Below are 15,269 nucleotides of genomic sequence, written 5' to 3'. Positions count from 1 at the left end.
AGCACAGGGTAAATCTTGAGTTTTTTATTTTTCTGGTCAACGTCTCACAGGTGGCGATCCGGGCCAGTTCATGTAATAAGAGGAAGTATATGAAAGTTTTACTGATTTTAGGAATTTATGTCGTCCTCAACAACGTTCTTCCAATAGCTTCAGACGGGTAGAATTAGTTTACATGAAGCCCACTTTGTTTACATTCGCTTTTATTACTTGTGTAAATCATGTTGCAAAGGAGACAAAATCGATTTCAAATCTCATTTTCGATTGTCGAGGTTTGGTACGTCTAAAAATAACGCTAATCCCGAGACTGTTACTGTTTGGTACCGAGGATGGTTCTTCGACCTGTCAAACAATATTTGTTGTTTTAGTTCCCTATGCAATGAAGGCACAACTAGCGTCCCATTCGCTCACACTGTCATGCACAGTTTCACGCGAGAATAGTTTCAAGTTTAAACAACCAGACTTGTCACTGTCAAGGACAGCTTGACTAAGAATGATTCCAAGTTGGCAACTCAGGCATTTTAAACTTGACGGAGTACATTTTATCGTAATATGCGTTTGAAGATGTTCCATACGATGCATGTTCAAGTTAGAGGGCGCATTCTTCACAGATAATAAATGTACAGACGATTGCAACTTAGTCGACGGCTGTGCATTTGTTGCACATGTGAACTTATGTACCGTTTTCCGAAAAAAAGTAACTCTAGACTTCGCCTCCGTCTCTGTCTGTCCGTCCTTCCGTATGTCTGTCTGTCTGTCTGTCTGTCTTTGTCTCTCTGTCTCTGTCTCTCTGTCTCTTTCTGTCTGTCTATCTGTCTGTCTGTCTGTCTGTCTGTCTCTCTCCCCTCTCTCCCCCCTTCCCCTGTCCCGTATACAAAGACTAAAATGGTAATTGCGAAACAGTATTCTCTGTATTTACATTTCACAAGCATAAAGAAAGAAACAAAATTAATTTAATCAGAAAATTAATCAATTCAGTTATTTATAAATTGTACAAACATGTAAAAACGTAACGTCGTACAAGTGATCAAACGAAATTAGTTTTTTGCAAAGTTTCAATTGTGTACAGAAAGTGCCTGCTCAGGTTTCGTGGTTGTTATACCACAAAAGTCGCGAATGATGTACTGTGTTATGCGCCTAGTCCATGATGTCCTCACCAGGTGGCGCTGTATATGAGCTCGTTCATGCAGATATCCACTTCGGGCGCGATCGTCCACAACGAAGAACAGACTATTTCGAGTTTGGTTTCCCGCCTAGAGCACAATCTCCATCACTCTATTTGTCATCGCCAAATAAACACTTGGTTGATACCTGCATATGAAACGATAGTCAAAATATACGGGACATCGAATTCCAAGTTACGAAATCAATTATCAGTTCGACACTCCAACTGCAAACTTTGGGGAAAGAACTGATCCTTTTAGCGGTGATACACGGAGGATTCATGCATAAAGTTTACATGAATACACGACATTTATTGATTATATTCTTAACATGTGGAGGATTATTGCTCGCGACACCCTGTGTCCATACTGACTCCTGTAGAGACTTTGGCCTTTTAAAGCTCTAGAACGTGTGAGTTCGCTTTAAACATGACCATGTCGTTCAAACAAGATTTGTGATTTGGTCCCTAAGAAATAAAGAACTAATCTTTACAGATGTTGGCGGCCATTACTTTTTCTGTCGCTGGGCAGACTTATTGAAAATGATTTCAAAATTAATCCTCTGCAATTATGCATTTATGTGTTCGTAGAGGGCGCAGTCTGTACGGATATTGGGATGTTGCTACTCTAACCGTTCTAAAATGAATTTGGTTCACAGGATGCATTTTGTACACATTTAAGGTGGTGGTCTACTCAAAATTAAAAGTATTGTCAATTTCCTGATTTTTGCATGTTGTGGCCTGATCAATTATATTAACAAAAATAAACAGAAAAAGGGGGGTTCCCGTGCTACTTTTTGAGTTAGGGGGTCCTAAAGTACCCCTAACCCATGCTATTTCAAGTGTTAAGGGACCTTTTCTCACATTTTGATACTTTCAGCGAAGAACATGCGCAAATCTTGTCAGGGGATATTGTCATTTTTCTGATTTTTTCATATATTGTGCTCTGATCAGTTATATAAACAAATATCAACAGAAAAAGGGGGGTTTCCGTGCTACTTTTAGTGTTAAGGGCTCCTAAAGCACCCTAACCCCATGCTTTTTCAACTACTGAGAGGCCTTTTGTTCGTATGTTTTTATGGTTTCAGTAAAGATCTGGCTCCAAAGCTATCAGGGAATATTGTCATTTTTCTGATTTTTGAATATATTGTGCTCTGAACAATTATGTCAAAAAAAATAAACAGAAAAAGGAGGGTCCCCGTGCTACTTTTTGAGTTAGGGGGTACTATATTACCCCTAACCCATGCTTTTTCAACTACAAAGGGGGCCTTTTTCTCCCATTTTGATAATTTCAGCAAGGATCATGCTCAAAACCTATCAGGCAATATTGTCATTTTTCTGATTTTTGAATATATTTTGCTCTGAACAATTATTTCAACAAAAATACACAGAAAAAGGGGGGTCCCCGTGCTACTTTTTGAGTTAGGGGGTCCTATATTACCCCTAACCCATGCTATTTGAACTACAAAGGGGGCCTTTTTCTCCCATTTTGATAGTTTCAGCAAGGATCATGCTCAAAACCTATCAGGGAATATTGTCATTTTTCTGATTTTTGAATATATTGTGCTCTGAACAATTATTTCAACAAAAATAAACAGAAAAAGGGGGGTCCCCGTGCTACTTTTTGAGTTAGGGGGTCCTATATTACCCCTAATCCATGCTTTTTCAACTAGAAAGGGGGCCATTTTCTCCCATTTTGATAATTTCAGCAAGGATCATGCTCAAAACCTATCAGGCAATATTGTCATTTTTCTGATTTTTGAATATATTGTGCTCTGAACAATTATATTAACAAAAATAAACAGAAAAAGGAGGGTCTACTTTTTGAGTTAGGGGGTCCTATATTACCCCTAATCCATGCTTTTTCAACTAGAAAGGGGGCCATTTTCTCCCATTTTGATAATTTCAGCAAGGATCATGCTCAAAACCTATCAGGGAATATTGTCATTTTTCTGATTTTTGAATATATTGTGCTCTGAACAATTATTTCAACAAAAATAAACAGAAAAAGGGGGGTCCCCGTGCTACTCTTTGAGTTAGGGGGTCCTATATTACCCCTAACCCATGCTTTTTCAACTACAAAGGGGGCCTTTTTCTCCCATTTTGATAATTTCAGCAAGGATCATGCTCAAAACCTATCAGGGAATATTGTCATTTTTCTGATTTTTGAATATATTTTGCTCTGAACAATTATGTCAACAAAAATAAACAGAAAAAGGGGGGTCCCCGTGCTACTTTTTGAGTTAGGGGGTCCTATATTACCCCTAACCCATGCTATTTGAACTACAAAGGGGGCCTTTTTCTCCCATTTTGATAGTTTCAGCAAGGATCATGCTCAAAACCTATCAGGGAATATTGTCATTTTTCTGATTTTTGAATATATTTTGCTCTGAACAATTATGTCAACAAAAATAAACAGAAAAAGGGGGGTCCCCGTGCTACTTTTTGAGTTAGGGGGTCCTATATTACCCCTAACCCATGCTTTTTCAACTACAAAGGGGGCCTTTTTCTCCCATTTTGATAATTTCAGCAAGGATCATGCTCAAAACCTATCAGGGAATATTGTCATTTTTCTGATTTTTGAATATATTGTTTCTTTGATCAATTATGTTGACAAAAACAAGAGGGAAAAAAGTGTTTAGCAAAGTACTGCTCAAAAATTATCAGAGAATATTGCCATTATTCTGATTTTGCTTATGTTGTTGCATTGGTTATATGTCAACAAATATTGAGGAAGTTTCAAGTGTTATTTTTGAGTTACAGGGTGTCCTTTACACAAGTGTAGAAAAAAGTGCATAAGCAGGGTTTGACTGATTGATAATGTTGCTTTATTGGTTACTTCATATATACTTATATCATAATATGATATCTTGTTGTATAATCAATCCTATATAATAAATATTTTATATCAATATTTAATAAATATTATGCTGTATTTACTTATTTGCACCGGAGTGATTAAAAGATGAAGAATGAATCACCAAGCCAACTGTGCATACACACTAAAAGTATTTCAAGATACAATAGATTGATTAGTAAGGCATAGTTAGATGCCATAATACCAAGCGTAGTATGTACAATAAATATTCTACAAAATCTTTCAGTATTGTCTCAACAGCTCTGCATGACCTGTAAATGACCTCAAAATAACTGGTTTATCTGCAAATAGATATTCCAATGTGTAAAATGATTTGAAGTTATAAGAAAAATTTGTAATTGGAATACTGGTATGACTACGTCAGTGAACAGAGTGTTGACATGAGTGACATTTCCAAACCAGCTGAGGAAAACATAGGGCCAAAGTCCCTGAAGCTACTATAGACATGGATACAAAATTAATTGCTCATACTTGAGGCTGCTTGCTCAGCCATTTTCGTGTATGGATGATTTTTAGTGTTTTTCATTTTGCGAAGTTTTGCAAAAATATTCAACATGTTTTGTGTTTTGCCTCGCAAGGCAAATTCCTAACCATGAGAATGGCAGAAAGTATTTGAATCCTTGTACTATAGCTTTCAATGTTTCACCTCTGGTGCAGATTTGGAAGCAGCAGCCTCGAATGCTTGATCACTGCATGCACAACACAAGTTGCGGATACTGGATTGGTGTCCAGTTCTGCTTCAGGCACAGCACTTGCAAGCCAGATTTCAAATAATCCTGGGTCTTTGAAAACTGAAGTAATGAAACACAATCACTTGGAAACATTGAGCACTCTACTACGATACATTTACAGCAACTTGGCATGTCAGAACTTTTTGTATATGATAATCTTCAAAAATTCTAGGGACGTCTACAGTCTTGGCTAGGCTCAGCGGTACTGTGTTTGTATTTGCGTCAATTCCGTATTTGTAAGATCATCGAAAGAGCACTTCAGGTCTTTTGGTGGGTTCTTTCAAATCGCTGTGATTGGGTGAAAAAGTGTTTATTATAGGGTCAACAATACAGTTTTCAACAGTAATGAATTTATTTAACCTATTATTTATACTTAAGTTTGCTAATGCAATTGAGATGGGTTTGTCATGTCAGGAGAACTTTAACAATTAAAGTTATAAAATATCTAACACAAGTCAGCATGGAGTTTTCCATAAATTTCAAAGTTATGATGCCAGACATACAGTATTGATTCTGTGAGAGAAAAATTTACAAATATTATTGATAACTTGTTTTGATTTTGTCACCCTTTCTCTTCTATTTTGATTTTTCACTTTCAACAACAATTCAATGCCTTCTTCACCTTTCCTGTGGAATGAAAGCTCTAAATAGCCCATAGCAAGGCCACTGCTTGCAATTTTCTTACACATACATTTACTTATACACCCTTTGAGTACAAGAGTATGTATGCAAGGTTTGCATGTTTAGGCTTGTTGCCTTTGCATGCTCTACAGACTCCCTAAAAAACTCCCACGTAAATGTAAACTCATCAAAAGCTGGCTGTACCTTTTCAATAAATTTTTTAAACCTTTCATATCTGCTAAAGCACCATGTGCACTGTAACTTTCTCCTTCAAATTTTGAAACAAGCTCAACTTGTGAGTACTTTTCACAATCAGGATATGAGGTCTGAAAGACTTTATACGAATCAACAAAGCCAGCAATGTGTGAAGACAATTGATCAACCATATCTGTTGCTACAGCAGCATTACATAAAACTCTACAATCAAATGACTTGATGTTATGTCCAACCAGAATACTAGGTTCTGGTCCAAGAAAGTCACACAATGTCAACAATGCTTGTTTTACAGGTACTGCCCTGACAGGTTTTCCATTTTGTGTTAGGATTCCATTTTTCATTGCCAGACCGGTCACTCTTGATGCTGGTTCACTTATTGGAATCCTAGGTATCACATACACATTCAGACACCATTTTGGTCCAACAGCTGCAAGCTGTGTTATGTGTGATGTTCTTACTGAAATAGAAAAAAAACCCCAATGACAAATGGCAAGATAATTTGTTTATGTTATTTTGGATTACAGTAAATTTCAATGAAAATTTCATTTCCTAGTCAGACTTTGCCCTGGGAGATGAGTAATAAACTGAAACTGACACTTGAGGCATTGATTGGCTTGTTGGTATGAAAATAATGTCATCTGCCTATTGTCTGTTAACCATTGCTGATTTTGATAAGCAAGTCATGATCATTAAAATAATGCTGTTACTTAGGAATTTGAATCATGGATGAACTTGTTCTGTTTCCAGTAAAAAATTTGCTTCAATTTAATGATTGATCTGTGTGTGTACAGTTCAATAGCCATTTGTAGCCTCTAAAGGTATTAAGATGAAGTAGTGAAATGATTGCAATATCAGATTAGTTTAAACAACACGTATTATCACATTGATAACAACAACACCTACCTAATCCAGTAGTCTCCAGGTCAAAATACACTACAGGTTGATCAGTCAATTCTATTGGTTGTGGAACAGGTTCTATAGAAGGGGAAGGTATCTCCTGTATATCTTGGGTTTCTGAATAAAAAAATAGAAGCAGATACAGATAAAATATACGGGAATGAATGATTCAGTTTTTACTTCTAATGAAACAGAATATTCACACAATAGTACAACCTATGGTCCATGGCTAAATGTTTTAGGTATTTGGCAATTCACAAACTTTAAGCAGACATGAACTGAGTAACTAGTTCTACAAATATGCAAATAACAAAATTGCTATCCAGCAAATGATAAAGTACATCAGGTCACTCAATGACTATGTGCACACTTGCAGATGAACTGGTACATGTCATAATGTAAGCATTAGGTTTTTGTGTGTTCATTTACAATATTACCACATCAATAAATGTCAAACGTACTACAGACCTTCATGCACATGTTTCATCAGTTTTATGCCAGTGAGTTGAAAGGTAAGTCAGTATATGCAGGGAGCCATATCAATACAAGCATTCAACTATTAGCAATTTAGAGTCATTTTACATTGATTCTAAAATCATTCATCTACATCTATCTGAATCAAAACTTTCATTTAAAATCAATTATAAACAAGGACTAGTTTAAACAAGTAATTACTTTGAACAAGGTCAATTCCTGTTGTGTATGTGTCACCTTCACAGAGTTCTTGGACACTCTGTCGTAAACACTTGTTTGCCTTCAGCTTGATACGACGTTTTTTGGCACACCGGGTCCGGCTCTTCATCCGTCTCTTTCTTTCTTGATTATCTAGATAGGAAGCACGTGACACATAATACTTCCCTGGAGACAAGCCAATCCGTTCATTTACCTATGGCAAAACAATGACAAGTTTACAATGACATCAGTATAAATTTTTGAAATATTTTTGTTGTGTTGTTAACTGAAGTGGGCTGTCTCAACTCCAGTTTGAAATTATTAATGGTCATAAGACACAATTCCTTGTATTTACCAAAAACTCACAGAATAGAAGTAATTATACTTCATGTCCAGGGAAAATGTGAGAATACAACTCCAAAAGCCAACACTTCAGGGTATATTTATGATAAGGAGAACCACATAAATAGCTTCCTAAACAGATCCAAATTGATGACACTATGAAACTTTGAAATGAAGTAACGGTAGTCTCATTGTCCCTGACATGAAAAATTCTATAAATATGTGCCATGACCATATAAGCAATGTGTAGACATGTAGATTGATGCTAACTAGATCCACATCACATGATCACTGGGCTGGTTTGAAACAATGCTTGTAATTCTGGCATAAATATAACACTTTAGTCGCATTATGACCAGTCCAGTGTTACTGTCAGCTTATGGAAAACTAGCGTTTCTGTGCACTGACTATATCAAGCCATCCGTTCGCTTTGAGGTAAACGCGAGACTTGGCACTCGCGCGCGTGCATGAAAAAAAAATGTAAAAAATTCGTACTTACCAATTGCAAGTTTGGTATTTACATGCCAAATCTTTTTATTTGGTCCGTGTCTCAGGCCAGGGGGAATAACGTTGACAAAATTACAAATGGGGTTGCAACACCTGACAAGCAGCCAGCCACCCAGTTTTTACATCCATGCCCAGACCATGTCGAGTCTCGCCGATAGTGTCGGCCATCCGTAACGGCATGCTGCATTGCTTGCAGCCAGATAAACCATTTGCAAGGATACCAAGATCAACAATTCGCCTACCATCTCTCCTCGTGGCACTGTAGGTTGTTGGCCGCCAAGGATCGTAGACTTCATCATATTCACATATGACTACTTCAAATTGATAGATGTCAACCGAGTTGCACGAGCCAACATAGCAATGGTCGTCAGCCGTTGTCGCCGCAGTCGACTCGACAAGAGTATCAGATTTTAAATTTTCATGACTAGAGGATTGCCATTTATCCTTGAGGGCCTCAGAAACTCTTCTGGCTCTGTTTTGTGTTGCTTTGGTAGTGAATCTACCTGTGACTGTGACTTTCAGCCGACTGGCACGACCAAACGACAAAGTTCATAGCGACGTAGTTTGACGGCTAATGGCGGTATGATACCAGGATACAGTCCATTTACGGTACCTTCTTAAATCGATCACATCGATGCCAATATCATGAAAATTTGTAAATTTTATCGTCACATAATTAATTTGATCATTCATAACAAACCATCATCAATTTAATACGTTTACCTTCATTTATGCGTAACACAGCCTAAATTTAAGATGTCGCAAATAATCTCGTTTTGCGATATTTAGCTCACTCTGTTACGATATAAATATTGCGCAACACCTGCGCAGACGTCGATTTTCGTACATAGTTTTACGAGCTGTAGTCCGGATCAAGAATTATTCCATCCTCTCTCTTCTCCCTCTCACCCTCTCTCTCTCTCATTTTATTTGCTTCCCACTCTAATATCACACTCAAACCCAGAACACCAGAAACGCTCAGCGATTGTATCTTTGTTTTCAAATTCTCACTTATAATTTATTATTGACAAGTAAAATTAGGGATAAATCTCAAGAGTTAAAATAATTAGTAAATAAAATGTCACTATGCAACACTATCCAAAATTCACAATAATTGAATAATAACTCACTAAATAAGAAATACAAATGATCGAACAAAAAGAGTCCTTTGGCAATTTAAAAAAAAATACGCACACTAAAGCTTAGTGATAGTTCTGAGAGGCAGCTGTGCATGATGTGTGGCATGCGATCGGTGTCGTCGTGGCGGCGCTGTTTTAATACGAGCTCGCTTGTGCAGATGTCCACTTCAACTTCAAGCACGATTATCCACCGAGGGCGACGAACAGAGAACTTCGCGGGGGGGGGGGGGGGGGGTCCAGCTGAAAGAGTACAATACCCGTCGGTATCTTCACCTGTCATTGCTCAGTTTTACATCTGGCGGTTACCTGCAGATGAAACGGATACAAAGTGAGTCAGTCAGATATACAGAACATCGAATTCTACACTGCGTAGGCCCTAATGGATTTTTTCAACTCGAAAATTGAAAACTGATGGGCGGGGGGAGGGGCAACTTGAAACGGGGGGGGGGGGCTAAGATGAGTAGATCAAATTGATAGATGTCAAAAATATTACACGAATGTCCTTTTTGATATCATAACGTTATTTTCAAAACAGATTATGTTTAAGTATTGCTATCTTTACCCTATGAATGCTACTAACGTTTTCCTGTCGTCGTTACATCTCTGTTATCGGATTGTGACGCGATTCGAAGAGAAATTTGTTCAGACACGGTCAACAGTTGGTACTCACCGAGATAGATTTCTGCCAATAGAGAGTCGAGGTCCAGATGAGACTGCCGTTGGTTCAGATGTGTGCTGGAGTCAGGTTGAAAAGGACGATACGGCTGATTGGCTTGAGGAACGAAAGGGTACCATCTGTACCAGATGTCTTCCGTCGATTGGTGATGCTGAGAATGTGTGTTGCGGGGTCGTTTGACAGCAGGAACCGATCGAAACGTCACTGGTGCTGGTTGGAGGACTGGACTACAGCGGATGGTCGACTGTTGATGCTGCAGCTGATGCGACCCTGGACAAACGCCGGAGACATCGAATGGGTTCCATCTGTACCAGGTATCTTCCGTCGATTGGTGTTGTCGGGGAAGTGCGTTGCGGGATCGTATGGCAGCAGGAACCGATGGAAACGTCACTGGTGCTGGGTAGAGGACTGGACTGCGGCGGACGGTCGACTGTTGGTGCTGATGCGAACCTGGACGGACGCCGGAGACACCACACGTCTGCTGAAGATGTTTCTCGTACTTTCGGTGTAGCCTGCGGTCGCAATACTCAGTGCCGTTCTCGAGGATATCGGCAAGGAAACCGATGTATTCCATCGCTGAATTCAGAGTGTCCATCTCAGAAAGTTTCTTACTGGGTTCAGCACAGGTGTTTGGCAGAGCGTCTCTGAGTAAGTTGAAGCCAGTGATGATCTCTCTCTTGCGAGATCTCTCTCTGTGCTTTCGCTCGATGTCATCGGTGGCCTGCCGTTTCTTCTTCGTCTGCGTCTCGTGCTGCGCCGGGCGGGTGACGATCGGGACGGGGATAGCTTTCTTGGACTGCACGTTGTTGCTCAACTTTGCTTCATCGTGGTCGCTCATACGTCTTCTCTTCAGCTTCTTGCACTTTCGTTTCCTCGGTTTAGTAACGACCGGGACAGGGACATCTTCCTCGGACTGCGAAGCTGCATCCTCGTCGATCTGAAGTCGACCACAACCAGTGTCGTACAGGTCGAGGCAGTCGGAAGAGCCGTCGTCTTCTGAGAGTGAATACGCGTCGTCGTCGCCGACGAGCGGCTTCCTGAGATGGTCGCCTAAAGCCGACGCGTTGACCAAGGAATTTAGCTTGGTGGTTCCCGGTGTTGATAGATCAACAGGAGAACGGTTGTCTTTGCACAACTCGGGGTACGTGGATTCAGCGGCCCTTGAATTGGAATCTTGGGCGGGGTTACTTTCTGGAACTCGTCGGTCCATCTTAGCATTCGCTTTGAGAATTTGGAAATCGGGAGAGGAATTCGGGACGAGATGTCGTCGAGACCAAATCTGACGAAGCAATGACTTTCAAAGACAAGGCATTCTCCTTATAAAGGGTTGCAGAGCAGCATCGGGTTTTTCTTTGGTGATGTAATCAAAAGCATGCCCGTGTCATTTGTCGGTGATGTAATCAAACGCGTGCCGAACGTCGTGTCAACTGTCGGTGATGAATCAAAAGCGTGCCGAACAGTAACAAAGAAAAGTTTCTCCTCTTTTTTAGCTCCACGTTAAACAAAGCGATAACTGACAGCAATATTTGCATAACAGAAAGTGGCGTACCTTATTCACGTGCGTAGTTGTTCATTAACGATTACACTACGCTCTACCTTTCAAATCAACGAAGAGAAAAAAACACCCTCTAAAAAAACTCCAGCAGACTTGCGACATTGCCAACGGCCAAAACAAGAGAAACCTGAAACTTGAGATCTGCCGGTTTGCTCGCTTCCGTGTGTTCTTGTCCAGCGATTTTACACAGATACCTTAGGGAATTAAATAACGTCATGTCTTAAATTTTTGAGTGATTTTAGAAAAGTTGTATTGATCCGCAGGCCAAGTTTTTGTGAATCGCGGATGGGTATCTTTCTTTAGACATAAAAAATAGCCCTTTAGGTATTCTCCAGTCAAAAACAACTCTGTCAGGATGCTTCAGAGTGGAACAAGCGATTTATTTTATAAAAAAACAAGCCACTGAAAAGTATCCATGTTACAAGTTGAGTGTTTTTATTTTTATTGGTTACAATTACAAAAGTTGAGTTCACGTGATTGCTTTGAAACACGAAAGCAAGTCGATAAAAGAGTAAGAAAGTCATGTGGTCTTAGCCGTATCAAAACAAAAGCCAGTAAGATTGCAGTATTTCCACAATTAGACTTCGAACACTTTTTAATGTTGTTGCACTTTAGTATGGTAGTACTTCCCATAAATGTTTTAAGGTGCAAGCAAAAGCCTGTCCTGGTTTTCATATCTCCATTGTTTCAGAGAGTTTGCAGGTTATGTAAAGAAACGTTCAACTTTTTTTAACAATAGAGTTGGTAAAATTCTTTGATTGCGTGCAATCGAAACGCTTTTTGAATTCGATGAATTGACCCGCCCTCTGAAAGTCTGGAAACCACTTCACACAATTTCGATACAATCTTGTACAAGCACTTTAACACTTTCGGGACTTATCAAACTACCATCGATCAGCTCATCCCCGTTGACACCTTCGGACCGATCGGCATCGTTTTCATTGGGCGATACACGCTCCCTTCAAAGACGGGCCGGCAGTAATCTTTGAATCATGAAAGAAGGGTGCAGCTAGCAAATCGTTACGTGTTGGTTAAATGATTCATTGGTTCAGAGAAAACACATCTGTCAGTGAGGAAAAGAAACTAACCGAAGACCGATTTGGCTCAATATACACTAAACTCAAGGTAGAGGGCGCGCGTGGCTTTACTTGCTGGGAATAAAACTTTGAATATGTGAATTCGATATGTGTAATTTGGCGCCGATTTTGTTGTGATTACCATTCATAATTCAAAAACTTTCCTATTTACACATCTTGAAATAGTTATGAGATTTTGATACACTAAAAGCGTTCTAGTCAATATGTACGTTAAACACACTGCAACTATTCCGACTTATGCCAAAACTTTGCTTTCGATATCACGATTACAAATCTTTGTTTAACGAGTATACAGTCACCTGTCATCTAAATATGCCCATATATGGTCAAAGGGGCGTTCCTTGGTATTCAAAATGCCCATGCGAGGGCGCTGTTTTTAAAAAGCGGCCACCCGCTTAAAATCTTTGATTGGTTAGATTTTCTTCTTTCCATGGTAACTGTGGAAAAATTGGAACAGGTGACAGTATAAATTTAACGAGTGCACAGTGTCGTCGAAATAATCTAATTACCTCGATTTGCGAGTAAATGTCACTCAAAATGGCAGCCGAAGTCGGTCTTGTGGTATCGGTAAAATGGTTCAAGTCAGCTATAAGAGATAAGTGGCACAACTGTAATGTGATATGAGGAAACTGATGTATTATGAAAACAGTGATGTGATGACGAAAAATAGAATCGTGCTAGAAAGGGAGACTGTCACTTTCCATCGATAAAACACATGGATACGTGGAGAATAATTACATTAGTTTTCATTTGTGAGGGCCTGGTAAGTACCCACACTTAAAATCCTGACCCACTGAAAGCAAATTATAGACGAGGACTTTGACCCCAAATGTCGTAACTGGGACAATGCGTCACCAGAAAAGTCGTTTACTATAATTACGTATTGATCAAAATGCCTCTGAGATTGAGGGACACATTTGCACTATTCAGACAAGGCCTTTAACACGACCTTTGACACCTCGGTGCTTATCAGGTGTCACGTGACAACTACTTTCCCCGTTGACACCAATGTTCGATCAAAACCCGGCGAATTGAAGTCACTCTTTGATCTTAGACGGTATCGAAGCCGTTATAAAATGTTGGTGTTGTTTTTCGCCGAAAGTAGATCGGAACATTGCTGAGAGACATCATATATAGGGTAGTGCAAATGAACAAGCAGTATCCGAAACTGATTGATCGATTTTCGAATCTCCGAGACGCTTATTGGCTGAGTCTTCCCGGTCGACGAGGCAGTGTATGTAACCAATTATCTTGGCCATCCTTTGATTTCGATGCGAAGGCTCAATCTTTGCAAGGAAGGTCTTAGTTGCAGGACTCATTGCTCAGAATTTAGTCATACTCGAACAGCATAGTCACTCAATTTCCGAAAGTGACTATAAGGTTGAAACCAGTGCAACATAAACAAAGAAACAAAAATTCAAAATAAAAAATCCAGAAACAAGTTAAACAGGTCAGACATCTAGGGTAATCTGCATGTATTTGTCCACGTAACATAAACGATATCCAATGTTCAGACTCAGACACGGAAGATATCTTCGGACGTCAACATATTTTTGGACGTTCCGGGGTCAAAAACGAAACACAAATTCATTACACCGACAAGTTTGGAAAACCATTTCGCATAATCAACATCTGTTCAAAGTCTGTTGATAAGCTGTAAGTTCATATTATTTACGGCAGAGTTAAAATTGAAAGAATCTCCTGTCAAATGTGTATTATCTTCCTATAAAAATTGGGAGCGAGATGATAAATTAGCATATAGGGCGACCGCGACATCACAAGTCGAAATAAATAAGCTTAAAAAAGTAAAATGGAATGTCTGCATAGTTCAGTAATTAATATGATAGTGTGCGATCAATTAAAATCGAGGAAACAAACACAGATGCCGTTTCATAAGACTTTCTCTTTAAACAATTTCAAGATATACTGTGGTTAATACTCTCGTACAAATTTGAAATCTTATAATTCGCTGATGCCTTGCCCCTTCAATAATCAAGTTTACCGACATTCTACATCCAAAATGATTGCAAATCATTCAAATCTACAAGGGGAATATTTTTACCTCTCTCAGAGATTTGGAAACATAACAACGAAAGCACAAGCTTAACAAATTATACGACGGGAAATATTCAAGGAATTTTTTTCTGAGAGGTGGATCTAGAGGCTGGACTTTACCATAAGGCGTGAGTCTTTCTGTGTTAATAATATGAAACATTCTGAAATGGGAGAAACACATGAAGACATTCATTTAGAAAATAACATGATGGCAGTAAAGAAACTACACCCTTAGCTTTACCATCGAGGGTCTATGGTTTTGCAGTCAGTTTGACAAATTAGTCGGCCGTGAAACATGCTCGTTACATTGTCGATGGTAGAAAATGGTGCACAGCGATCATGGAGGCTGCAGCAACGTAGAATGTGATGTTGTGTCCTATGTGACAAATAATACAGGTATAGGAGAAATATCACTGATGATAATGAATAGTCTAGGTATTCGAAAGGAATTGCTGCAAGCATGGCGCCGACATGTTACAGTCTCATACTCATTTTGGGGTTTAGGTCCAAACACCATCACAAAACAACACGGCGAAGAGTTTAGCGCCTTTTTTTTCAGAGTCGGGGCTGGGAATGTACCCCAAAGCTCCTAATTGCGTGTGATTTTAAACGCCTTTGTGTGATGAATCGTCCCGCGCTGTGAACATCGTTATACATTATTGACACTACCCGGAGAAGGCTTTCTCCAAAATCTTTGCCACATTAGTGCGTTTAGGGTTTTGTC

The 15,269-nt window shown here is 39.3% G+C and overlaps 1 protein-coding gene and 1 long non-coding RNA gene across 2 annotated transcripts; both read right to left on the bottom strand.

Moving 5' to 3' along the window:
- Positions 1–4,081: 4,081 nt before the first annotated feature.
- LOC139116887 (uncharacterized) lies at positions 4,082–8,587 on the bottom strand. The gene is made up of 4 exons (XR_011548407.1): positions 8,016–8,587; positions 7,178–7,388; positions 6,509–6,619; positions 4,082–6,062 (listed from the first exon to the last, which is right to left on the bottom strand). It is a non-coding gene; the product is annotated as an uncharacterized lncRNA (long non-coding RNA).
- Positions 8,588–9,007: 420 nt separating this feature from the next.
- Positions 9,008–11,201, bottom strand: LOC139116886 (uncharacterized). The gene is made up of 2 exons (XM_070679619.1): positions 9,833–11,201; positions 9,008–9,468 (listed from the first exon to the last, which is right to left on the bottom strand). Exons 1-2 carry the CDS (start codon positions 11,046–11,048, stop codon positions 9,452–9,454), a joined length of 1,233 nt encoding a protein of 410 aa, XP_070535720.1. The 5' UTR covers positions 11,049–11,201; the 3' UTR covers positions 9,008–9,451.
- Positions 11,202–15,269: the final 4,068 nt, after the last annotated feature.

This window comes from Ptychodera flava, chromosome 18 (assembly GCF_041260155.1).
Source record: "Ptychodera flava strain L36383 chromosome 18, AS_Pfla_20210202, whole genome shotgun sequence".
Taxonomy (NCBI): Eukaryota; Metazoa; Hemichordata; class Enteropneusta; family Ptychoderidae; genus Ptychodera; species Ptychodera flava.
Note: the sequence above shows the minus strand (reverse complement) of the source record. Positions and strands in the feature narration are given on the sequence as shown.